The sequence below is a fragment of the Rhineura floridana genome, chromosome 4 (genome assembly GCF_030035675.1).
Source record: "Rhineura floridana isolate rRhiFlo1 chromosome 4, rRhiFlo1.hap2, whole genome shotgun sequence".
NCBI lineage: Eukaryota > Metazoa > Chordata > Lepidosauria > Squamata > Rhineuridae > Rhineura > Rhineura floridana.
Window position 1 is genome coordinate 117059767 of NC_084483.1, and position 27097 is coordinate 117086863.

The window sequence follows — 27097 nt, forward strand, 5'->3', positions numbered from 1 at the left end:
TTGGTGCTCATGGGATACATTGTATAGAATGCCACACTGTAAGTGCTTTGTTTATACATATGCGAGTCCATGCTATATGACACGGGGAAGCAGAATAAAAAGTGGGAGGATCTACATGATGTTTGAAAGGTCAATGCATACATATATGCCCTCTTCATAGACAAATACGTGCATTTGTAGTCCCTTTCATTGAATTTGGGCTTGTGTGCCAGCTCTATAATAACAGCCAGCGGCTGTTTACCTTATGCAACGACCATTAATCTTTGGTCACTGAGCAAGACCTGGTCTGCTGGCACTGACCCCAACAGTCCCTAACGTAAATTCCATCATGGAACTGAAGTGGTCATGAGAGAGTTAAGGGGATTGTATGTGTGTAAGAGAGAGAGAGGGAAAAAATGGTTAGAGGCAAGCCAGGTGTCAGAAGCTTTTTCAACATCCTCAGCAAGCACTGTTCCACATATCCCCTGCTATTGCTGATCTTTCAGCTCCCACTGTGTGTGTTACACTGCCAGTTGCTCTCTCTTCCTGCATCTTTATGCCTCATTCCCCTTTCCTGTGACATCCCCAGCAGGGTGAGCAGTTCAGACCACCCCCTGCATCTGTTCAAGCAAGCAGCACAGATAGCAGCATTATTTGTTGAAAACCTATATTTGGAGATGTGCAGAGGCATGTAGATATATAGATATATGCCATCCTTAATGTGACCATTCAGTTGACTGGAATAAAATGGAAGATAAAGCTTCCTTCCTATAGATCCATTGAAAGGTCAAAGAATAGGTCAAGGAGGGAAAATGGGGAAAGGGTGCCAAGCCAATACTGCAGAAACAAAGCCACTCTCACTATTATCAGCAGTAATACCAAGCACATGAGATGAGGAGCAGTAGGAAAATACAAAAACAGGAAAACTTCAGCATAAAACTAGTCTGAGAAATCCCAGAATAAAGGGTTGGAAGTAGTGATATCAACACAAGTGCAGGTGAGAGTCAAATGTATCATGAGGAATCAAGAAGTACCTTACAATACCTGTAAAAAAACCAAAATGTGGATCAGTCTCCTGATCCTTTTATCTGATCTGAGCACAGTGCTCCACTTTGCACCAGGATTCCTTCATTCACTACAGTGGAGGGGAAACTTCTGCATGTACAAAGATGTACAAAGGCTTTCTTTGCTGCCTCTATTGCGTCTGCGGAGTGCTGTCCCAGGAGGCTGTTCCAGGTGGTCCGAAGCCTGGTCGGTCCAGTTGCTCAGGAACCCTTGGAACAGTCAAAGGCCTCCTGTGATATATTAGCAAAGCACTTCACTGACAAAATCGAACACTTACGGAGCTCGATCCCGTGCACCGTGGATACAGTGGATGAACCAGAGTTGGTCAGTTGCATGCCGGTAAGTTGGGATCGGTTTCAGCTTCTCCCTTCTGAGGATGTGGACAAGGTGCTTTGATCTGTGAAGCCTACTACTTGTCTAACTGATCCTTGCCCATCGTGGCTCCTTATGAGCTGCAGAGAGAAATTGGGTGAGGGGATCAAGGCGGTGGTAAACGCTTCCTTGAAAGAGGGTGTGATGCCATCAGCCTTCAAGGAGGCAATTGTAAAGCCCATCCTGAAGAAGCCCTCCTTGGATCCCCAAGTTTTCAATAACTTCCGCCCAATTTCGAACCTACCATTTTTGGGCAAGGTCATTGAGCGAGTGGTGGCCAACCAGTTGTCAACACACTTGGATGAAACGGATTACTTGGATCCATACCAATCGGGTTTCAGGACTGGTCGCTCTGGTAGATGATTTGAGGAGGGCATTAGATAGGGGAGAATTCACCTTTCTTGTCCTCCTCGATCTCTCAGTGGCTTTTGATACTGTCGACCACTGTATCCTTTTACATCGCCTGGAGGGATTGGGAATTGGAGGCACTGTATTACAGTGGTTCCGTTCCTTTCTCTCCGATAGGTACCAACAAGTAGCATTGGGGGAGGAGGTTTCAGACCCTTGGCCTCTCAATTGTGGTGTGCCACAGGGCTCTATCCTCTCTCCCATGCTATTTAATATTTATATGAAGCCACTGGGGACAATCATCAGGAGATTTGGGCTGCAGTGTCACCAATATGCAGATGACACTCAGCTCTATCTTTCGTTTAAATCTTCACCAGAGTTGGCTGTGGAGACCTTGTCCAAGTGCCTGGAATCCATGAGTGGATGGATGGGAAGGAACAAGCTGAAGCTGAACCCCGATAAGACCGAGGTGCTACTTGTGGGGGACAAAAGAAGGTTGGGAGATGTTGACCTGAATTTCAATGGGGTGAGTTTACCCCTGAAGGACCAGGTCCGCAGCCTTGGGATTGTACTTGACTCCAGGCTGTCCATGGAGGCTCAGATTTCGGCGGTGAGCCGGGCAGCCTGGAATCAACTACACCTCATACGAAGGCTGCAACCCTACCTTCCTGCTCATCAGCTCCCCCTGGTAGTACACGCCCTGGTCACCTCTCGTTTGGACTACTGTAATGCGCTCTACGTGGGGTTACCCTTGAAAACGGTCCAGAAATTACAACTTATACAAAATGCGGCGGCTCGACTACTTACGAATAGTCACCGCCGGGATCACATCACCCCAGTGTTGTTCGACCTACACTGGCTTCCAGTTGTTTTCCGGGCCCAATTCAAGGTGTTGGTATTAACCTTTAAATCCCTATACGGTCTCGGTCCAGTTTATCTGAAGGAACGCCTTCAACGCCACCAATTATGCCGCCCGACAAGATCAGCCACTCAAGGCCTTCTCTCAATCCCACCGACAAAAACAGCTAGATTGGCGGGTACAAGAGAGAGGGCATTCTCAGTGGCGGCCCCCACTCTCTGGAACTCCCTCCCACAAGATCTCCGGCACGCCTCTTCCCTAAATGTATTCCGTAAAGCCTTAAAGACCTGGCTCTTTCAACAGGCCTTTGGGATCTCCGGGGAGGGTTAATTACTGTGACTGAAATGCCTCCTACCCTGTTTTAATATTATTGCTGCTGTATTATTCTCATACTGTTTTTTATTGTATTATTGTATTTTATCTCATTGTGTTTTAACTGTTTTGTACGTCGCCTAGAGTGGCCTTTGGCCAGATAGGCGACACAGAAATTAAATTTATTATTATTATTATTAACATAAGTGCATCGAACTGCCCACTTTACTGAAGTAAATATTTGTAGCCTACAATTACAGGAACTCTGTGCTGCAACTGTATATACATTTACTTGGAAGTGAATCCTACTGAACTATTATCCCCTTGATTATGTTATCAGTGTACCTTGCAACACATGGGCTTTAGATCCAGGTAACTGCTTAGAAGCAAGTTCTAGTGATAATCCCAATAGGACTTAGTTCTAAGCAATGTATTTGGGACCAGGATTGCCATTATTTTAAACGGAATACTTTGGTTGACACAATATATATCTGATTAGATACAGTAATACTTGATTTAACAAAGTACAAGCATTCCTGGACATGACTTCTTTAACAGAAACTTTGGTACTAGAGATGGGAATAACAGAAGAAATAGATATAGGTTCCTACACCACAAAAAAGAAGAGCAGTTCAACATATTTCAGCAAACTTTTTATTCAAAACTAATGATACGCATGTTTGAAATGAAACAACCAGGTCACGTAAGCTTTGCATACAGACCACTAGAAGGCTTCTTCCAAAATGCATCCAGGGATGCCTGCATTGCCTTTTTTCTTTTATCATGTAGCACTTGCTATAGCAATCTAAAGATCTGAGCGCAGTTCTCCTCTCTGTACACTCGAGCAGGCATTCAAGGGGCAGCCACCACCCCTTGTGCTTGGTCTTTCTCTCTGCCATCCTCCCCTATGCTGGAACAGACACGTCTGCAGTAAACAATGCTTCTAGGGCACCCAAAGCACTATTTATTGCGGAGTTCTGCTGCCACCTGGCAAGGAACGCCATTCTAGCCATGCACGAGAGAGCTGCCAGCAGCAGCCACAATCCACTAGACAAGGAGCCACATTCTGGCAATGCCAGAGTATGGGACCCCCCCACACCCCAAAAACTGTGTTAAAAGGAGCTTCTTTCCTGGAGGATTTGTTAACTGGGGTATAACTCTGTAAGTAAAATAGCATTACTTGTACTGGGCATGATCCATCCAAAGACAGCAGTACTTTTACGTTCCATTCATTTCAGTTAGTTTTAAGAGTGTGCTTAACTCCCCCATTGAAATCAGTGGGACAGTAGGGAGGCAAACAATATAAAAGGGTACACTTTGGGAGACCATTCTGGGAACATTTGGGGCCCTAAAAAACTCCTTTTTCATGCAAAAAAATTCACTTGCGAATATTCAGAACCCCTAGTTAAAAGCACTTACACTTTGGCTTAATTGTGCCAATTGTTTCTATATTGTACACTGATGTTTAGATAACAAATATACAAAATTAAACTACATAAATCGTCAACCCTATATTCAATTATTGTGGCTTCACAACACAGTTCTGTGTTTAAGTCCATTGCTATTAGTATTTAATAGCTTGAGGATATTGTTCTTGGCTACTGCCAAATAGTAGTAATTAAAGAATGATCTGCAGAAAATTTCTAGTATTATCAAAACATTTTACTGTCTTAAATAAAAACCCTCAATAATAGGGATTTTTGTTGCTGTTCACAATAATGAGGAAATAATTATACCTTATCAAGAAGGGGAGCCAATAAGCTTGGGCATAGGGAAAACAATAAACAAACATGGGGCAGCTTATTGTTATACTGTTTGAGGATATCTTTAGAATTCCCTGATCTCATATTAAATGAAAATATATACTGTTTTTACTTAAGTAGAAGGAAGCTTTCTTTTGAATTTGTTGTGGCTGATGATCTAGTTTAAGTGTGACCAGCTACAATTTCAAACGGTTCTTTGGCAGACAAATAACACTGCATATCACAGGGAGGAAATGCCAAAGCATTTTTGGCTGTTACAAGCAGAAAATGGCGCCAAATAGATGCTTCAGTGAGAATAACATCAAGGGCTAGTTCACAGTCTTTTTAATGTGGCAAGGTATGGGTGGAATGACTGTATGCTGAGTGTTTTCTGCAAGAGTGGTATGGGACTGGATTCTGTGAGTGCAGCCCTCATTTTATTGCAGTAACATAAGAATCAGGCTTCAATTCATGCAACACAATGGGAATGGGAAAGATACTCTTTATCTACCACATAGATACTATGAGTGCAATCTAGCCAAACCTGAAGTCATTTAAGCAGTGCCCAGTGGGATTTACTCCCTAATTAGTGTATTTTGGGCTGCGGCTTCAGTACCGCTGATTTCAACAGGAGAAGTAAATGCTTAAGGCTGGAATCGTATACATTGGGTTTACTTCCAAGCAGACAGGAATAGGATTGCATTGCAAATATCTCCCATTGAAACCAATGAAAAGTGCTTATCTTTGGCTGGATTGTACACAGTAAAAGTAGTTTTTATTTTACTAAACAACTGAAGTAGAGTAGTCATATATAATAGGTGGTATCCAGCTACACAGATCTGCTAGCACACTGATATCCACTTGTGCAACATAATAAAATAATAGTAATAGATTTAATTTTTGTGTCGCCTATCTGGCCGAAGCCACTCTAGGCGACGTACAAACTAAAATTCAGTAAATTACAATACAATACAGATAAAATACAATAAAATCAGAACGATCATTAATCACAGCAGCATGAAATCAGTTAGGGCGATCAATAGATAATAAAATATCCCAAAAAAGTTAGCCCTCCCCGGAATTCCTGAAGGCCTGTCCAAAAAGCCAAGTTTTTAATGCCCGGCGAAATATATCCAGGGAAGGGGCATGGCGAAGATCGAATGGGAGGGAGTTCCAGAGAGTGGGGGCCGCCACTGAAAATGCCCTCTCTCTAGTCCCTACCAACCTAGCTGTTTTCGTTGGTGGGACTGAGAGAAGGCCCTGTGTGGCTGATCTGGTTGGGCGGCTTAATTTGTGGTACTGGAGGCGCTCCTTCAGATAAACTGGGCCGAGACCGTATAGGGATTTAAAGGTTAATACCAACACCTTGAATTGGGCCCGGAAAACAACTGGCAGCCAATGTAGATGAAATAATACTGGCGTGATGTGATCACGGCGGCGGCTGTTTGTAAGCAACCGAGCCGCCGCATTCTGCACCAGTTGTAGTTTCCGGACCGTTTTCAAGGGTAACCCCACGTAGAGCGCATTGCAGTAGTCTAATCGAGAGGTGACCAGGGCGTGTCCCACCAGTGGGAGCTGATGAATAGGGAGGTAGGGTTGCAGCCTCCGTATGAGATGTAATTGGTACCAAGCTGCCCGGCTCACTGCCGAAATCTGAGCCTCCATGGACAGCTTGGAATCAAGAACCACCCCGAGGCTGCGGACCTGATCTTTCAGGGATAAACTCACCCCATTAAACTGTAGGTCAACAGCACCCAACCTCCCCCTGTCACCCACAAGTAGCACCTCGGTCTTATCAGGATTGAGCTTCAGTCTGTTCCTTCCCATCCATCCATAACTTCTCCCTCTCCGCTCCCTGCATGCCCCCTAAATGTGTTCAACCCTCCAGAGCAGATTTGGGGAGGGCATAGAGGATGGACGGGAAGACAAGAGGGAGGAGGAGTTCTGTTGCACAAGTAGAAATCCTTGCATTAGCAGATCTGTTTAGCTGGATACCCCATTGTGCCAAAGTATTTAATTTACAAGATTCTTTGATTTAGGGGAGTCAAAGGCAATTATAGATGTTATTGGGCATGTTGCTTTTACAGGTACTATAGATCACAGAAATAATCTTAATATGGTACAGATTAAGATCATAATCATCCTTCCAGAAGGTTCTAGCACTATTGTCCTGGCCAGGCCTGCTGAATCAGTCTCACACTCGCTGGTGTATTTTTCTCCAATATGTTTAATGCAAAACTTAAGTTACAGCACTTCATGGATCAGTTTACTAGTCACACAAGATTCTGCATCTCTTCACAGCATAACTAGACATGACTACTCAAAGCTAAGACATGGTCACAGCAGTTGGACACACCCCCTTAAAGTAGGTTCAGGCAGGCTCTTTCTACTAGCATGAGAAAGGTGTCACAAAACAGGAATGCACATGGACGCAAGTGCTCTTCCTAGGTAGGAAAGGGGCCAGCTGAGCCAGCCATTACAATTGTCTGCTTGTCTGGGGAGACAGGGGTGGTGGCACCTTATAAAAACATTGATTATTTGAGTTTTTTTTAATGTGAGGATGCAGCAGGCTTGTTCAGCAAGAAACTTGAATAATCAGTAGAATAAACATAAATTAGGAGGCCCAAATCTATTCTGAGAGCAGAGCATTAATCCGCTATTATGTTGTTAATATCTTATTTTGTATAATGTTCAAAAGTCACTGGGGAAAAGATTATTTTCTGAGTGCTCTGATTAAGAAATAACCTTGAAATAAAATAGTGCCTCTAACTTAGTGCCTACCTGAATTTATCTTGATTGGATGACAGAGTGATACACAGGTTGGGATCCTTTGGATTTCCCTTATTTATATTCTCATGTTTTTATACTCTTCAGATCTGCAGCAATACTTTGAAATAAATAATATGAATATGGACATGCAAAATAGCTTTGTAAATGATCTCGATATAGGATTATTAACAAAATATGACTGAGATAAAGTAGACATATATACAATTGTCTTGCAATTTAGTAACAAACTATGACTGAGCCATGATAGCTTTGAACTAAGAAATATATATTTTCTTTCAGTGAAAGGCCAAGTCATTGACATAAAACTGTCAAAGCAATTATGAGTTTTAATAACATGCAGTCTTGGGAACAGAGATGCAAGGAGTATTTTCAGAGTACATAATTCTGAAAGGAGTCTGCTTCTAGGGCATGCTGTTTTGGAGGGAATGTTACAAAGACCAGTGGCTGTAGTTATTCCTAATGCACCAGCAACAATACAGTGTGCAGATGGGAAAAAAAAAACTTAACTCAAATTCCACAGGAGTTTAAAAGATGAATTGTTCAAGGTTGATGGCTGAGAGGTTTTAATATTAGATGTCCCTACTTCAATGCAAGGAAATTGAACTTTTCTCTACAAACTTAACAGGCCAGTGTAGCTCATGTGTATTATATTATATGTTTTAAAGTTCATTTCTCTCCTCGGCATTCTGCTGCTTCAGTCTCCCTCTGCTGAGGCTTTTCTATTTTAGTTCACAAGGTCACGTGACCCTGTCAGCCAATAACAGAACAACAGAGGCAATGGAAACTTCTTTCTGGGATAAAAGTAAGTCTAAATAGCTCAGCTTTTTCACGTTCTGCTCTTCAGGCTCACTTTTGTTTATTGCTGTTTTTACTTTCAACATGCTAAGCACAATTCAGGGTGCCCAGGAGAATCATTAAAAAGTTTCCTTAAAATGTGTTTTTGTAACGTCACTTTTATTTATAGTGTTTCTTCAGTATATTGCAAGGCAACTACAAAAGAGCAACAAAATTAAGGGAATGCATGTCAAAAGCAGAATAATTTACACAGAAATCCCAATTTCAGGATTATTTTCCCATAAATGGTCCAGTAGTTCAACAATTACTATTCAGTGAGGATTTGTGTACCAGTCCTTCCCCCAGTCTCCTTTCTGACCCATCCAGGAGCAAAGGAGGAAAATATTGCAGAAAATATCACATGATCTAGCTTTGACCAATTGCACATACAGCTGCAATTTTTAGACTGTTCTCACTGATTTCAATACTATTATTCGTAAGTGGTTTCAAGACTCTAGCCTGAATAAAATAGTTAGCACACTTAATTGAAGAGGATATTAAATAAGTAAAATGAAAGTGAATCCAGCAAGATTTGGTTTTATGTTCACAAGATTAATTTTGTATTGGGTATGAATATAAAATGTGTACAGGAAACAGTGAACATACATAATATATATGGAATTAAAGGGAATGGTTTGATTTTCTTATTTCTTGGTTTGTCCTTTGGTTTGGCTTCATTCTCAAATTAGTGTTATGGTCTTTTACTGTCTATATAATATTTTAGTGACAAATATCTCAGTTTAATAAGAACAGGCCTTTGTGAAGTACTATGTCTCCATTTCCCAGAGTAATTTCTCTCCCTCCAAAAAAATTCACATTGATACCTTTAAACTGCAACTACTATGGGTTTCCTCCACCCAAATATGGAACACAAAATGTGATATCTTATATTAGACTGGCATCTGTAAAATAGTCATTCAAGTTACACAGATACTGCCTTGGGCAAAAATAAGAGATTGTCAAGTCTTAGCCATATAAAGAGAGTGGTTATTTTAAACGATGCAACAATTTAGAAATTTCAAATCAATGCCATCTTAATAATGTAACATTTAGCAGATGTTACTAGTAATTAAAACTGAATCATTGTGCATTTAAAGTAATACATAAGAGGTGGTTTTTCTAGTTGGCTGTTTGGTTTATTAAATAGCACTGTAGTTTAAACCATAACTATGCTATAGACTTAAACTGTAGTAATTCCTTCTTCCCTGGGAATTCTAATTCTATGAGAAGTCTAAGCATCTCTACAAGACAATTAAAGTGATGTAACTTTTTTTAAAAAAAATCATAAGCATATTGTATATGCATCAAGACAAATCACAACCTCACAAGAACATAAGAAGCTGCCTTATAATGAGTCAGACCACTGGTTCATTTGGCTCAATACTGTCTACACTGAGGGCCAAACTAGATGTGATGTTGTATGCATGAAATTAACAGGCATTTAAAAAAAAATAAACAGCAGGTATGAGAAACTCTGAACAGCTTCAGGAATGTGGAGGCTGGGGAGAGAAGTTCAATTCTTCCTGTTATGGTCCCAACAAAAATCACTTCTCCAAAGATACTATTTGGCTTTCAAGGGAAACTCACATTGGTGCAGACGGAGGCTTCCCTTCAAATGCAAACAGCAGCTTCTGTGAACAAGCTAAGCGGGAAAATGCAGAATTTAGTACTAGATGCAGAATTCAGCGTTAGAATGGAAGCTTTTGTTTCTAAACAAGCATTTCCTGTTCATTTAGGGCTGATTCACATTTTAAACAAAACAACTCAAGTGTGTGCAAAATATATATTGCAAAATATACATACATCACAGTTGTACTTTACGTAACCAGTTTTCTTACAGTAAACATGGATCCAGAGGACAAGGCCCTTTGGCAGTTGCCAATTTTAACCAAAATTTAAAAAATGTGAATTGGTTCTCACAACAGTAGGCACACATATTAAGGTCATCTTAAGTTACTTGAACTCCCTAAAAACCTCAAGAAACACCAGTACACGCACATCTGCATTTTCATTCTTTCTAGGGTGGCCATATTTCCTCCTCTGCAGAGGGCAGTCCTCTGTTTGAAGGGCTGTCTGGTCCAAGTCCAGTTTAAAGGTAAAGAACCTTAAGGATGAAGCGCAGGGGGCCTTGAAGTTGTCCATCAACAGTTAGCAGCATCTGGATAGCAGACTGAGCAGGCACACAAGTCACCCGGTCACAGTCTTACCCACTTTGGTGAGATACATTGTCTTTCTTTTTAAACTGTAGTAATTATTTCTAAATGTGTGTCTGTATATATAAGCATATGCAAATGTCATGCAAACCCATGTCTTCTTTTTTGGTGATGTGCAAGTGGCCACCCTAATTCTATCTCTCTCACTCACCCCTACTTTATTGTTAGTTCATGTCCCAAGTCTCTTGTCCATTTCCTCATGAAAGTACCTGGTTTGTCTCCCAGTTCTAAAATTAAAATACATGTTTTTCCAGTTAGACCTGTAATGTTTGTAGCCCTGAACATAACCTTACATTTGTTTTCTTTCTTTAGCTTTTTATTTCCTAATCAGGGAAGATACTGCTTTTCTGGCCTGAAAGTATTGAAATAATGGAGGTTTTGTAGCTTCCATAGTGTCTGTCAGGGCCTCAGATGACATGCTTTGCCCATTTATTAAATCAAGTGTCTAAAGATGTATACACTGAACAGTTTTCATGAATTATACCTAGTTTTCTTCTTAGTACCATAAGATGCTTTTCAAATGTCTATTCAAGATTACACCTCCTGTTCTTTCTATTTTATCTGGGTGGTACAAATCTTCCAAAGCTGCCACTCTTCCAGCTTGATGAGATAACACAAAGAACAGTGCTTCAGTTACCACTCTGGGAGGTTCTTTTGTCCCATATAAAATCTAATATTAACTTTTGCCATTTTTACAAACTGGTTGGCTGAACTTGCAAAACAGATATTTATAAATAACAGTATAGGAAGGACATTCATTTTAACTGTAGAAATATTCCCTTCCTAAGACAGATATTGGAAATGATCTCCAGAACCCTAAATCATGCTTTGCTTCAGTGTACAGCTTATCATGATTTATTTTAATCAACTCTGCTACGTCTAACGATAACTGTATTCCTAGGTACTTTACTGTTTTTGATGACAGTATATATATGTGTGTGTGTTTGTGTGTGTGTGTCCTTTGAAATATGTTTTAGTTGTCATTGAAATGCCTACAGTGTCGGGGCCCTAGCAGCACTGTAGCCAGCCTTCCTTGCTAGGTGGGGCAGCCACATTTCTAGATGGGACATTTGGGGGTGGAAGGTGCATAGTGCCAGCCAACCTCAACCCCCAGTGGTGGTGAAGATGTGAGGGCCAGACCAGGGAAGGGAAAAGCAGTGACCTTCTCCGTCACTCCTCTCCATCCAGAGTGTGTGTTAACTTACATGAATGAAATTTAATCTGTTGAACTGTTGCACAATTTTTTGAGAGATCCCCAGGAATACGAGACTCAAAAACCTGACTTTGCCTATAGCTACAGTCCCCTTCACTTGTGCTCCGTCCCTGTGCTCTGATTCTTCATGAATTGAACTACTTTAGTAAACAGAATGAACAGCGTTGATGCTGTATTAGGTATCTCAGTTTTAGATTCAACCTCTAAAACAAACTTGTCCATATTACAAGTATAGGGAAGGGTAGACAGAAAACAAATACAATAGGGTATGTTTGTTAACTCCTCCTTGAGAGTCCCTCCTTTTACTCTTGTTCCTGGTTTTTAGATTTTTCTTCCCATGGGACAATCAAGAGAAACCTTTTTACCTGCCTGCAATATAAAAGACTATCTAACCAATTGGAAGCTAATTGTAAAAGTAATTGGAATTTCTTCTACTGGTTACTGGGTTGATTTTTCTGTCCAGAAACCCTGAAAAGGCCTCATGCTGAGCTGTACATATTGGGAAAATCAGAAATTAGGCCTGAGATACAGCCTAGGTGTCCAGCCAGCCAGCCAGCTAACTGTAGTATACAACAATATTCCTCTAGGGCTGTTTTCATCCTTTGGCATCAAGTAATCAAGAAAAATAAAAACAATAGCCACTATAGTGAATGCTTTAAAAGAGGAAAGGGGAGCCATTTTTTCATATCACTTTAAATTATATCTATTTCACTCTTTAGCAATAAGCATCCAGTCCTGCTATACTCATTATAACAACTGAAAATAAACAAACTTACTGCAGGCAAACAAACATACTTCTTTATTGCTGGCTGGGTAGACAGCACAACTGAAACTAAAACGGAAATGCAGAGCAAAGAAAAGTCCAAGGGGTGGAGTCTAATTCTAGCTCATAATACAAAGTTCTAATATTTAACTCTTCAAGGGTTATGTTACTATACAGCAGCGATTCCCAATGTGGGCAGTAGCACCCCCCTGGGGGGCGTTACAGCCTTTCAGGGGGGCATTGGCATGACTACAAACTTAGGGGGGCGTTTGGGTTCATTAGGGGGGCGTTGACATTTGGTGGTCTGATGCAACAGTTGAAGCATTTAAGTTTAATTTTATTTAATACACAAATCATTATTTTTTAAACTGTTTTGTCCCCAGTTAGAATGTATTTAATAGTCTCAATTCATGGAAATAACACTATACATAGTGTGTGCTCTTTAGTAAAGAAATTCTGAACAGCGGCCAGTGTCATATCAAGGAATGGGGTTATTAGCCACGCCCCGGCACTAGGTAGTGTTCTGATGCTGTCTTGAGGGATGTTGGAACCAATCACAAGAGAGTGTTTGATAAGCTGGGTGTATTAGTGGAGGGCACATTCTTCCAACGGATGAGTGCTGTGTGCAAACGAGTGATGCAGACAGTAGTTATTTGCTGGTTTTCTTCAGGAATGGGACACACTCACTACCCGTTGTTTCTGTGGTGTTTACTTTTCTATAACTATGTATGTATATTAATAAATCATACTGAGAATTCAATGTGTAATCTAAGTGCAATAAAAAGGCATAATAAAAATGATCAGTAATAATAATTGAAAATACCTTTTATGCATTACTCATATTTTAAGGGAAGAATTGGAAGCACTGGCATATACCTAATCTGAGGGGAGCGTTGGGCACAAAAAGATTTTGCAAAGGGGTGTTGGGCTGAAAAAGGTTGGGTAACGCTGCTATACAGCCTGTTTTTTTCAGGATCACAAGTAATTATTGGGTGGTTGTAATAATGAAAAATTGACTCTCAGTCTTGAGTGAGCAGACTTTGGGGGGCTTTCCCAGAAGCTTTTGTTGTGCAATTGCCCTGCCTTATCCCCTGAATTTTTGAGAGGGTCTATTCTTAAATTGCTCCTGTTCTTAAAACAAGATAAATGTAAATGTACTGCCTTCAAGTCGATTCCGACTTATGGCGACCCTATGAATAGGGTTTTCATGAGGCTGAAAGAGCCCAAGGTTACCCAGTGAGCTTCATGGCTATGTGGGGATTTGAACCCTGGTCTCCCAAGTTGTAGTCCAACACCTTAACCACTACAACACACTGGCTGTCTAAAACAAGTTATCATTCTTGAAATGAAGGTTGTCATTGCCTATCATGTCACAAATTAAACAGAATACAATTTCCCCCTAAAAATTTGGAGAGGCAAAGCACAGCTGTAGGGGCAGCAGTGCCCCTTCCCCCCCCCCAGCTACAGGCCCAAGCCCTAGACTTCTAATAGGAAAACACAGAGCAATCCAAAAGATGAGGGGCAGTGGAAGGGGGGCTGGCAGAGGAGGAGCCATTGGAAAGCACCATGGGATCCTCCTCCTGCTGAGGAACCACTGGCCCACTGAATGCTGGCTCCATTGGGAACTGTGCGCATGAGCCAGCCAGGAAGTGCCAGCTCCCATGAACAGGACTCCCGGTAAGTAAGCACTCCCAGTAGCTCTCCATGGTAATATTTTTATTGTGTTGGCCTTATCAGGACCTGGGGGAGCGCTCCAAATGCAAGGAGGATCTTGCACAAGTCCCCCACACAGCTCTGCTCCTGCCATGCCCCGCAATGCTCCATTTTGGGGGCTTCCACCTGCCCTCTGTCCACCAGGTTGGCCATTCCTGGCAGACTTCTGGCAGCGCTGTGGCTGAGCTGTGGCAGAGGGCTACTGCCAGCAGAGGCCGGCAGCCTGCCAGTGGAGCCAGGGATCTGCGGCTTCCCAGTCTCCCAGCCTGGCAGAAAGGTAAGTTGGATAGCACCCTTAGGGTAGTTGAGCTAGGACAGGACTAGGGATTGGTGAATCTGACAATTTTGGTTTCCCTCAGTTTCTCATTTGTCCACTGTTCAGTTCAGTTCACATTTCCTCATCAGCTTTCAAGTCTTCATGAAAATTCATCAGTATTTTAGTGCAAATTTCTATATGCAACTTTGTCTAATATACACATTTTTTCAAAGCAAATTTCCCTAACATAATGCATTTTTGTATGTCATTTTCACTAATATATACATTTGTACACACACTATGTACAAATTACTTGGCTGGAGACCTACATTGCAACATGCAGAAAACTGCAAACGTCAAAGGATGGCTGTGTTTCAGTTTGTGCATTGTTTCAGAAAGTGCAAATTAGGTAGGTTCACCTTTAAATGTGAACTGAATTGAATTTCTTCCCTATCCTACTCATCCTTGTCAGGAAGCAAAGTATAGCATTGTGCACTAACTGTTGTCTGCACCATCTTCAAATGCAGACCATCACGGAGTGTATTGTTCTCAGTTATTCAAACAGGAGGTTACTGGGTGGATGACTATGCCCAAATAGTCATCCAAACCCAGCCATATTCTATTTTGGCTGAGAATATTTGGTCATCCACTTATATATAACAAAATAAGAACAAAATAAGCTAAAGAGACATGAGAAGTAGTGATAACTTCTTTCACTAGCAGACCTGTATAGCCATATCAACATCGGAAGTGTTATCCCAAGAATCAAAACTTAAAGTTTGCAAGTAAGGAGGAGTTATTAGGATTGTGCATCTGGTTTGGACCAGCCCTAAATCCTGAACCAAATTGGGCTGATGTGGGACTTCTCTGGACCAGGTCAAGGTAGCCCTAGATCAGGTCAGGTCCATGTGGAGCGATATGGAGCTGTCAAAAGGGAAGGGCAGTTGGGCAGTAAGGAGAGGAGGAAAGAGAGAGATGATGCAGGTGAGAGTCTCTACCAACATGTTTCCTTCTCCTTCTCTACCTCACTGCCAACTGTATGTCTAATTAGGTTTTAAAAGCTTGATTAAACATATGGTTAGGGGAGGGAAGAAGGTCTCTGCCTGCATATCTTTTTCTTCCCCCCACTCCTCACCTCTGACCATGTTTAATGAGGGTTTAAAACCCACATTAAATATGTGGTTGGGAGGGAGAAGGAGACAATGCAAGTGAGAGTCTCTGCCTGCACTCACTACCAACTGCATGTTTAGACATTAGCCTTTTTTAAAAAAAAAATAATTATCAAAAACTGTAATATTCCTCCAGTGGTAGCTGATACATGCACGCATTGCTGCCATCAACCAAGATGGTGGCAGAGGCATCAGCCCCTTAGGGAAACCTCAGCCGCCATCTTGATTGATGGCAACCCTGCGTGCATAGTGCATGCAGCCGCAAAAAACAGCAGAGAGAAAGGTAGGTGAAGCGGGGGAATGGCGGGCGGCTTGGAAGCTCCTGTCCTGCAATCCGCAGCAGCAATCCTGCCATGGATTGCAGAAGGGGAGTGCAGGGGCCCTTGTAGCCCCAGGGGTCCTTGGCCAGGGCCCCACCTGGCCACCCTTTAGAGCCAGCCCTGCCTAACAGAGGGTGTTTCAAATCATTCTTAAAAGTTCTATGATATTCTGCCATGAAGGCATCTACTCCTGGGGTATTATGTCTCAGATTCATAATAGTTTGAGATAACTTAGGGCACAATCCAACTTGTCAGAGGCTGGTGGAAGTGAAGCCAGGGGAAGGGGCTGCTACTATATCCAGGAGCTGCTGGGTGGGGCCGAGCTGGCTGTGCTGGCAGGGCACAGTGGAAGGAAATGAAATTAATGTTTCCTTCCACCACTCCTTTTCTTGGCATATTGGCTGCCAAGACAGAGGGCCACAGGACTGAGCCAAATGTCCCTTTCTCCCCAGTTCTGTCCCCCCCACACCCACAGAACACCCCCTTTTCAGGCCTTCTGCCAGTTCCACTTGTGCTGATCTTGGCTGATGTGGCTGGGCCCCAGCTGCACCTGAGTGGTGACAGTTCCCTGGCTGCACCACAGCTGCAACTGTGGGGATTTATGCTGGCAGAGCCTGGCACCGCCAACAACTTCCTCCTCCTCCACAGCTGTGCCACATCATGAAGTCCCTCAGCCTGGTATATCTACCCAGGAGGATTGTGCTCCTAGTCTGTGAAATTGGATTCTGAAGATAGCCTATATCTTCTTGACATAATTGGGGTAGAAAGATTAAGTTTAACTGATGTACGTTTTTCTGAAAAGATTTTGGTATGACACACCACCTCTGCCTGCCCTGCCTTATCCAAATTCATGACTTGCTTCTCTTAATTTTTCCTTATCTGCATTGTTTTGTAGGATGTTGTTGATTGCTTTGAGGAAACTCTTTTTGGTTATTATTAGGGGCATAAATACATCTTATGAGATATTCTTTATCTAATACATGAACTGTTGCAAATAGATGTCTCCTGGATATTTTATTCAATCTTTAAAACTGTAATGGAGATGGCTGTTTGATAACAATCACTACTCCTCTTCTCATTTTTTCTGCACATGCTATATTTATTTCCCCAAGTTTCAATTTTTCCAATAAATGTTCTTTATCTTTCTTGATATGAGTTTCCTATAAAATATTAGGGTAGCTTTTTCTTTCTTCAACAATCTTGCAAATTTTGTTTTTTTAATTGACAGTAAATATTGTTCTTTTTTAATCCTTTCATCTATTATGTTAATCATTGTATATTGTTATAGTAATTGATTTCTGTTTTTTAATCTGCTTACTTATTAATTCTTACTGTGGAGAAAATATAAGAACACTGTTATAGTATGTTATGTTTAAGTTCCTGAGAAAATCTGACAAAACCTGAAACATTAGGACTGTGCAAGCCTCTGCATTGGTCTGGATTGGACTGAGGCCTAATAAGAGCCCTGAACTGAATCAGGGATGCCTTGCACAGCCCTAGTAGTTATGTGGTAGAAAACCACAATATGGGTATCCTGGAAGACAGACATGATGGTTTATTTTAGTTCTAATAAGATAATTGATGAGGGTGCTGATTTTTTATTCCATTTTCCAGCTCCTGCTGAAGTGATGAAAGGCAGCCATGTAGCTAGATATATGCTGTAAGAACAGCTTGATTTTAACTATACCCCCCTGCAGTGCCTATAACCCAGACCCAGGCAGCATGTAACTCATGAAAGCCAAAAACTGAATCTGTTCTGAAACAAGTAATTATTTTCATTATTTGACTTCCGGGAAGGGTGACTTCGCTTGTGCCTGCTTTTGAGACGGGCTCCTGCCTCAAAAGAAGCTTATTCAGATATAAATCAGTCAGAACATTTTTCTTTTTGACTGATGAAATTTCTCCCGGGCAGGGAGAAATGTAGAGATCAACCTCAAAAGCCTGTTTTTGTTGGGAGGACTGGATTTCATTAATTTATGAGAAAAGGTCCAGCCAGCAATGCCGGACAGACTTCCGAACAAGCTCTATCTGATTAATGCGATACGTTTATCTTTTCTTCAAAGATTCATCCTTTAGGCAGGCCCCTTCATTGTACTCATTTTGGCACCTGCTAAAAACATTTTTTGTCTAGGCAAGCCTACACAGGCATGTAGAAGCTATTATATATTTTATATTTTTAACTCATTGTTGGTTTTATTATTTTGAATGTTTTTAAATACCTGTCTTTAACTATTTTGGCCAATAATTTTATTGTTTTAAATCCTTCTATAAACCATTTTGAGTTTTTTTTTTTACAATAAACCAGTATATAAATGTTGTAAATAAAATACATAAATAAATTTTGGAGTCACTGTAGGCCTTGGGTCTCTTTCCTCTTTTGTACCAAGTCAGGCCATTTGGTACCATCTAGCTCACTACTGCTGACATGGACTAGCATTGGCTCTCCAGGATTCCAGGCAATAGTTTCTTCCAGAGATTGAATTTTGGACATTTGCATGCAAAGCATGTGCCCTACCACTGAGCTATAGCCCTGTTTAAAAAAGTATATTTTAACATAGTTCTTTTCAATCCACTAATGAATGCACAGCATACTAGGGCAGATCCACACCATGCATTTAAAGCACATTCAACATACATTTGAAGCACATGAATCACACCACAGAATCATGGGAACTGTAGTTTGTTAAGGGTGGTGGGGACTATAACGGTGAGGTGGAAACTACACTACACAGGATTCTTTGCGGGAAGTCATGTACTTTAAATGCGAGTTGAATGTGTTCTAAATGTATTATGTGGATCTGCCTTATGTCATACTTTGCCTTTATATAAATCATTTTAATTAAATTTTATAATGGAAATAAGCTACAAAGTTTACTTGGTGACCATGGGGTATGCACTATCTCTCAGCCTAATCTGCCCCTCAGAGTGAAAACATCAGAGGGGGACCATGACCACCCCAAGGAAGAAGGGCACACTTAAAATGTAGAGGAAATAATCATGTACAACCATGTTGTGAAATCAGGCGCATATCAAGACATAGTATGAAGAAATATTTATACAAGCATGAATGTCAAAGACAACCTGTTAACCTGTGCAATCCTATGCATGTTTACTCAGAAGCAAGTCCCAATGTATTCAATGGGGCTTATTCAGCCAGGGAAGCATGCACACGACTACAGTTCAGTGATAAGAAAATTTATTCACCCAACCCAAAATTCAGAATCATGACACGTTAAGCTGTTTTGCAACTGTTTTATAATTGTTTTATGGTTATTGGATTTTAAATGGTTTTATTTCTTGTTGTGAGCTACCTTGGTTTCCAATCCTACCTCACAGGGTTGTTGGAAATATTTCATATACACACACACTGGCGATGTAAAGATACCCCCCCATATAATAGTTTATTGTCAAAACCAGTTGGCCATTGCAGAACATTTTTTTAAAGTATTAGTTTCCTGCCAAATAAAAGCAGTGACACCTAAGTAAGCTCTGCCTACCTGCTTAAAAAAAAAGGATCAGAGGGGGAGAGAAAGATTTACAACACAATCCTTTTCTAAGTTCACTCAAAAGTCCCACTGATTTTCAGCACAATCCTAACCATGTCTATTCAAATGTAAATCCTACTGAATTCAATGGGGTTACCTCCCAGATATGTGAAATTAGCATTGCAGCTTTACTCCCAGAAAAGCTTCATAATGTGAAGGTTTTCAAATAAGTTATGAATAAGACAAATAAAGCGCCCTTTTCAACAGTCCAGTAAAATTTAAACGTGCTTGATTCCTTAATTTGAAAAGTATAACACTGTAGCATGTACACTTTTTAAAACTTCTGTTTAAAAATTATTTGAAAGATAATATGTAAAATATGCCATTTTTGCAAGTAATTAAAAAACCCTGCATATACACTTTTATGCCTACCAAGATCCTGCTGTTATAGTGTAATCCTATGGATATTTATTCAGAAGCAAGTCCCAATCCTGTATAGAGAAAGTACTGTTTATGCTGCTGAAAGCTATATATTTACTGAATTCCTGATGTGAGACAAGCAGGAAAAGGAAACTGGGGGTTTAGTTATTGCCTGATCTTGTCAATCACAACCCTGATTTCACTTATAGGCTAAAAACCTGAAATGGCAGGGATTAGAGCAGCTGATACTAACAGAAGTTGTGGGTGGTGGTGGCAGCAGCTGACATTTTGAGTTATATCTTTTGAACCAGACTACCTAGAAACTTTATTTTTTTTTAAAAAAAAGAGCTAAGGGTCTGGAGAATAAGGTGACTCAGCTGGAGACCCGGAGAGGATCCCCCAAAACCAGAGGCTCTGGGCAAAAACCGGAGACCTGGCAACCCTATACTTGGTTTATTTGGACAACTGAAGTTCATAATTTATAGTACATAATGGCAGGAAAGTTAAATAAAAGATACTTATGGTCATATGAGCCTTGTCAGCTTAATTTCTCCCCTTTCTCCTTTGCTTTTTAAAAATTGATTTTTTAATTGCTAATTTATTAAGAAGCAAAAAGAAAGGTGTGGGGACAGAAAAGGATAAAAACAAAGAAAAGAAAAAGAAAAAAAACACCCACATCAGCTCACATTAACAATACAACAAGCATCAATACATCCATCTTAATTTACATAAACACATCACTATATTCCATCCAAATGCCCAAATAGGTATTCAAATGAAATTGGTGTTTATAGAATGTTCAAATATAGCAAGGGTGTTAAGGCTTTCAGACCATTGTGTAATAGATGGTGAGAATTTATCCTTTGAGGCTCAAAGTATAAATCTCTGGGCAATCAAAAGAGCTTGTAAAATCCATTTTTGTTTTCTTTTTTGCTTATTATTTTCTTTAATTTCATAAGAACATAAGAAGAGCCTGCTGGATCAGGCCAGTGGCCCATCTAGTCCAGCATCCTGTTCTCACAGTGGCCAACCAGGTGCCTGGGGGAAGCCCGCAAGCAGGACCCAAGAGCAAGAACACTCTTCCCTCCTGAGGCTTCCGGCAACTGGTTTTCAGAAGCATACTGCCTCTGACTAGGGTGGCAGAGCACAGCCATCATGGCTAGTAGCCATTGATAGCCCTGTCATCCATGAATTCATTTTCATTAAGACAAACAAATATGGTGGAAAGCCCATCTGTGAAAAATAATTTCACATCATGAAGATAGATGGAACTAGATACTACTACTACCACCACCACCACCACCACTAATAATAATTTCTAAAAACAATTAAAACCATCCCTACAAGATGACCTTCATCCTGCAATAGGCCAGTGGAAGTGTTGTGATGAAAGAGATCCTTAGACACAAATATGCAGAACATTTTATCTAAGCCTACATTTCTTGATTGCAGAAAAGAATGAAAGTTATGCTGAGCAAGAAGATGAAAACCAAGCAGCAGCAAGAATGAAAAAAATGATACTGGGATGGACAAATGTCAATGTTGTTTTCATTTCATATTTTCCCAATCTTAAGTTCAGTTTGCCCCATTTCCACATTAAAAAAGGATGGGGTGTGTCCTAGAAATCACAGACGAGTCAGCTTAATGTCTGTTCCAGGAAAACTGGTGGAAAGTATTGTTAGATAAAATAACCAAGCATATAAAAGAACAGGCCTGGCTGAAGCGGAACCAGCATGGCTTTTGCAAGGGTAAGTCCTGTCTCACTAACTTAAGTAGGGTTCTTTGAGAGTGTCAACAAGCATACAGATAGAGGTGATTCAGTTGATATTGTGTACTTGGATTTTCCAAAAACCTTTGGCAAAGTATCTTGCCAAAGACTTATAAGTAGGCTCAGCAGTCATGGAATAAGAGGAGATGTCCTCTTGTGGATCAGGAACTGGTTAAGAAACAGGAACCAGAGAATAGGAATAAATGGATAGTTCTCTTAACAGAGGGATGTAGAAAGTGGAGTCCTCCAAGGATCAGTATTGGGACCTGTGCTTTTTTACTTGTTCATAAACAATCAAGAAGTAGGGATGAGCAGTGAGCAGTGCTGATAATACTAAATTGTTCAGGGTGAACAGCTCCAAAAGCATCTCTTTGGATCTCTAGTCCAAAAGGACCTCTACTAAAAGGATCTCTGCTGAGTGAATGGGCAGGAAAATGGCAAATGCAATTCAGTGTAAACAAATGTGAAGTGATGTGTGTTGGGGCAAAAAAAACTTAATTTCACGTATATGGTCATGGGTTCTGAACTGGCAATGAATGACCAGGAATGAGACCTTATGGTCATTGTGGGTAGCTCAATGAAGATGTTGACCCAGTGTGCAGCAGCTGTGAAAAAGGCAAATTCCATGCTAGGGATCATTAGAAAACAAACTGAACATCAATATCATGATGCCAATATACAAATATATGGTGCTTGGAATACTGTGTACAGTTACCTCAAAAAAAGATAGTGTAGAGCTGGAAAAGGTTCAGAAAAGGGCAACCAAAATGATCAAGGTGATGGAGCAACTCCCCTATGAGGAAAGGTTATAACAAAGGTGACTAACAGGTGACATGATAGAAGTGTATAAAATTATGCATGGCAAAATTCCAGTTGCTGGAAGCCACAGGAGGGGAGAGTACTGTTATGCTCATGTCCTGCTTATGGACTTCCCATGGGCAGCTTGTTTGCCACTGGCAAAACAGGATCCTGGACTAGATGGGCCATTGGCCGGATCCAGCAGACCCTTCTTATGTTTTTAGTTTGCAGTTATCATTTTTCAAAAAGTCATCAGAAAAAATTATTTTAGTGTGGATTTCTTCTAATATACATTTTTGCAAGCAATTTATCATCGTCATCATCAATTACCTGCTCTTTACCCAAAGATCCCAGGGTGGGTTACAGCATTTTAAAAATGACATTAGAAAAAGTTTAAAAATAACCTAAAATTCCCAAATAGGGTGGATCCCAAAAATACATGTCTCAGGTGCCAAAGGCCAGGGTAAAGAGGTGCATCTTCAGCATTTGCCTAAAACTGTACAGTGAAGTTGCCAGACACACTTCGGTGGGAAGGGAGTTCCACAGCTTAGAGGCCACCACAGAGAAAGCCCACTCCCGGGCCACCCCCTGAGGTTCTGAGGGTGGCGAAACTACCAAAAGGGCCCCCTCTGCACCTAAGAGGGGCTGTAGAGAAGGAGGCCGTCTTTCAGACATTTGGGACCTATGTTGTTTAGGGCTTTAAACACTAATGCGAGCTCCTTAAATTACCTACCCTAATGTATGACATTTTGTATTGCATTTTGATTAATATATGCATTTTATATTCATGTTGTGGTTGGAGGACTGCACTGCAAAGTTTGAAGAAGTGCAAATTGTTTAGACATTCCAGCTGAGAAATATAATGAAATTACTAAAATCTCTCTTTCTGTGAATTTCCTGTTTGTTTAGCTAGGAAAGACAAATGCTACAGTATTAAAATAGAGATATTTAATTTTACAAAGAAACTAACATGATATAATCCAAATGCATTTCAAGGCAGATGTGTTGGCACCTAAGGATAAATTTTAAGTTGGAGTTGATAATAAGTAGCATTTTCAGAAATCCCATTTGGAAAAGAATATGTTTTTTGTTGCTACTTCTGTGCCTTGGCTGATGTCAGAGTGACTTATAAGATAAAAGGCATTAAAACCCTGTACTTAATTTCAGTGGAATTAAATGCACTGTGACCCCAAGGGTCTTTAAGTTAGTTAATATTATGTCACAAATTATGAAAAATGAATCATATAGCTCACATAGCAATTCATATAACTCTCACAGTACTGCATTTAAAATTGATTTTACTGGGAGGAAAAACAGTCAAAATTGGGAGTTAAATCAATAAAACTTTAAATATGAGTTCCTTGGCATCCATAACAAAGCTACTACATTTTGACATACTCATAAATCATCTAGAATTCAGGAAGACCATGGGAAAAAGTCTGAACCTTCAGATGAAGCAAGTTATCAAAATATGTTAAACGTGAGAGCAAAATGTGAAGACTTAATAGCATAGTTGGAAGACTTCTGCCAGTAGTCAATGTTACACCGTGTTGTAGGCAGATATACTACCACAAATGTTTAGGAGTGGGATGTTAATAAATTGCCAGTGCAGCTGCACATGAAATTGTTCATAAGCACATTGTAAAAGGAATTATACAATCAATTTTTGTCTGCATAAGTTGTCAACAGACAATTTTTTTATGGATAAATATGTTCATTCCCTCGCTACTTCTACAGAGGCACTAGCTTCATTCCATGTCTGGTTATGAAAAACCATGCAAATGTGACAAAGGAGAAGGAAGGGCCTTGCTTCAGACTTGAGAGAGCTGCTGCAGGAGAAAAGCCTTTCTCCTTAAAACAGCATAGAGCCCTAAGAGATGTTAGCTTTAGTGCTGATGAGGGGACACACACTCTGGCTACTTCAGATGGGTGCCTCCAAGCATTATTCAATCCTTGCTTTTTGGTTTGAGCTACAAGCAGGATTGCAGTTGACTTTCTACACTATCAAGAGTATTATGCTTTTTCTGTGTGTACATTCTGCTCTGCTCCATCCACACTAAAGGCTGTGACATAGCTGCTGTAGGTGGGACCATTTGAAGCTTGGTATACATTTACTATAACCCTTATGGTGGATGCCATTTTACAACCCCCATTTATTTAAAAAAAATCAATTATTACTGAAATGTTTCTCTGGCTAAATTTTTTTAAAAAAAATATGAAATAGAGGTACAGTGTTACAGTAGCGCCCCACTCATACGGCAGGTTAGGTTCCAGACCCCCACCGGAAAGCGAAAACAGTCAAAAAGTGGATCAGCTGTAGTGCGGGAGTCTGGAACCTAACCCGCTGATCGCTGATCCTCAGGTGCGATCAGCTCGAGTGGGAGTCTGATCATGCCAGAAGAGGAGAAGATCAGCTGTAGCACACTACAGCTGATCTTCCCCTCCTCCGGCGTGATCAGCTGGAGTGCGGGGAGCTCCAGGCCCCCTCCAGCTGATCGTCCTGCTGGCGCTGTATTAGTGGAACTCCAAAAAGCAGGGCACCAAGAACCAGGGCCCTACTGTATAACACCTTCATGCTATAATGTGAACTCTTGTATTATTCCATGCTAGCGATAATTAGGAAAGGTATTGAAAATAAAACAGCCGATATCATAATGCCGTTGTATAAATCTATGGTGCGGCTGCATTTGGAATACTGTGTACAGTTCTGGTCGCCTCATCTCAAAAAGGATATTGTTAGGTCCAAACCCAACACGCAAGTCGCCCTGTCAACCCCAACTCGCTTATTACACCTGGGAAGAGTGCGGAGTTGAGTGCAAATGAACCCACTATCAGAGATCAAGTAACACGAGACAAAAACCTTTGCAAAGGGGACCCAATACTTACAAGCCGAAGCAGGCCAGCATGGGAACCTCGTTTATTGGTGTCCAAGGGTTTATATAGGCTTACCCCGAAGTTTACAATATCGGGTTCACGTCATAAAATACAAAAGAAGCGATTTCTAACTGTTATAGCTTTGGGGCATATGTAAGGAGGTAAGGGGGTACAGGGGGAAGGACAAAAGAGGAAACATCAAGACTATCTCTCAGACTCTATGTCTGCATACTTCGCATGTCCTTGAGATAAGCACTATGCAACAACAGACAAAGGCAACTATTGAGGGGAGGCCCAGCTGCAACCGGGCGCCCCCTAAACTGGACATGATATTACTTTGCTTACATATCAAAGGAGTATTGCAAGTAAAGGTTTGTGGGACATTGGAAAGCATTTGACATTTCTATGCAAGGAGCATTTGTAACAATAAGCAAGGCCATAAGCATAAATGTGATACAGAAATGCATAGTAGGGAAGTTTCCAGCTTAAACCGGCTTTTATTATGCGAGCCACTGGAATGTAGGTAAGGGTCAGGTCACCAGGAAATAAACCGACATTTTATATCAAAAGTCAAATAAAGGCCACTTTGGTTCTATTTCCCGTGAAGCCCAAGCTGGTTTAGGTAGGACAAGTGAACTATAGTTTTACAAGCACTGGGGGTTTCAATTTATCCCTAACAGTCCCCCCTTTCAGCCCTGAGAGACTAACTAGTCTCTCAGGTAGCTGTATTACCTTGCTTGGGTTGCCAAATCGGTCTCAAAGCCATTTCCATGTAAGTTGGTTGCGGTTTTCGGGAAAGGGACAGTGTGAGCTTGCCCAAACAGACCGAGGCCAATTGCATCAAATTAGGAATGCATTGCAAACAACAGCAAACAGCAATTAACAAAGCAAGTACCATAGCAATGTAAAATAAAACTATAGTTTTACAAGCACTGGGGGTTTCGATTTATCCCTAACAATATTATAGCGTTGGAAAAGGTTCAGAAGAGGGCAACCAGAATGATCAAGGGGATGGAGCGACTCCCTTACGAGGAAAGGTTGCAGCATTTGGGGCTTTTTAGTTTAGAGAAAAGGCGGGTCAGAGGAGACATGATAGAAGTGTATAAAATTATGCATGGCATTGAGAAAGTGGATAGAGAAAAGTTCTTCTCCCTCTCTCATAATACTAGAACTCGTGGACATTCAAAGAAGCTGAATGTTGGAAGATTCAGGACAGACAGAAGGAAGTACTTCTTTACTCAGTGCATAGTTAAACTATGGAATTTGCTCCCACAAGGTGCAGTAATGGCCACCAGCTTGGATGGCTTTAAAAGAAGATTAGACAAATTCATGGAGGACAGGGCTATCAATGGCTACTAGCTGTGATGGCTGTGCTGTGCCACCCTAGTCAGAGGCAGCATGCTTCTGAAAACCAGTTGCCAGAAGCCTCAGGAGGGGAGAGTGTTCTTGCACTCGGGTCCTGCTTGCGGGCTTCCCCCAGGCACCTGGTTGGCCACTGTGAGAACAGGATGCTGGACTAGATGGGCCACTGGCCTGATCCAGCAGGCTCTTCTTATGTTCTTATTATAGTGCTATAATACTAATAAAACAATTAAAAAGAACTTTCCAGTCACCACCATTTTAGCAACCTGGTTAATGATGGTGATTAGAAATATTTTTTATAAAAATGTTATAGCATGCTTATGTTATAGAACTACAGTAATGCCTCAGTTAACAAAGCAGATGTGTTCCTGGACATTACGCTAACAGACACTTTGGTACCAGAAGTAGGAATAACATGGAAAGAATAGGGAAAGGTTCCTAC

At 40.9% G+C, this 27097-nt stretch overlaps 1 protein-coding gene across 5 annotated transcripts in view; it reads left to right on the plus strand.

Moving 5' to 3' along the window:
* The window catches only part of ESR1 (estrogen receptor 1), a 383776-nt gene that overhangs the window by 42354 nt on the left and 314325 nt on the right, over positions 1-27097 (plus strand). The window contains exons 1-3 of one of the 5 annotated variants that reach the window (XM_061624148.1): positions 8228-8269; positions 10323-10516; positions 21306-21601. The exons of 2 other annotated variants lie outside the window; for them this stretch is intronic. Coding sequence is in view for 1 of the 3 variants with exons in the window: in XM_061624151.1 (XP_061480135.1) it covers positions 8245-8269 (25 nt within the window). In the remaining 2 variants the exon portion in view is untranslated. Of the gene's footprint in view, positions 1-8214; positions 8270-10322; positions 10517-21305; positions 21602-27097 lie in introns of those variants that run through there. 2 more of the 5 variants (XM_061624147.1, XM_061624151.1) reach the window with 2 other exon arrangements.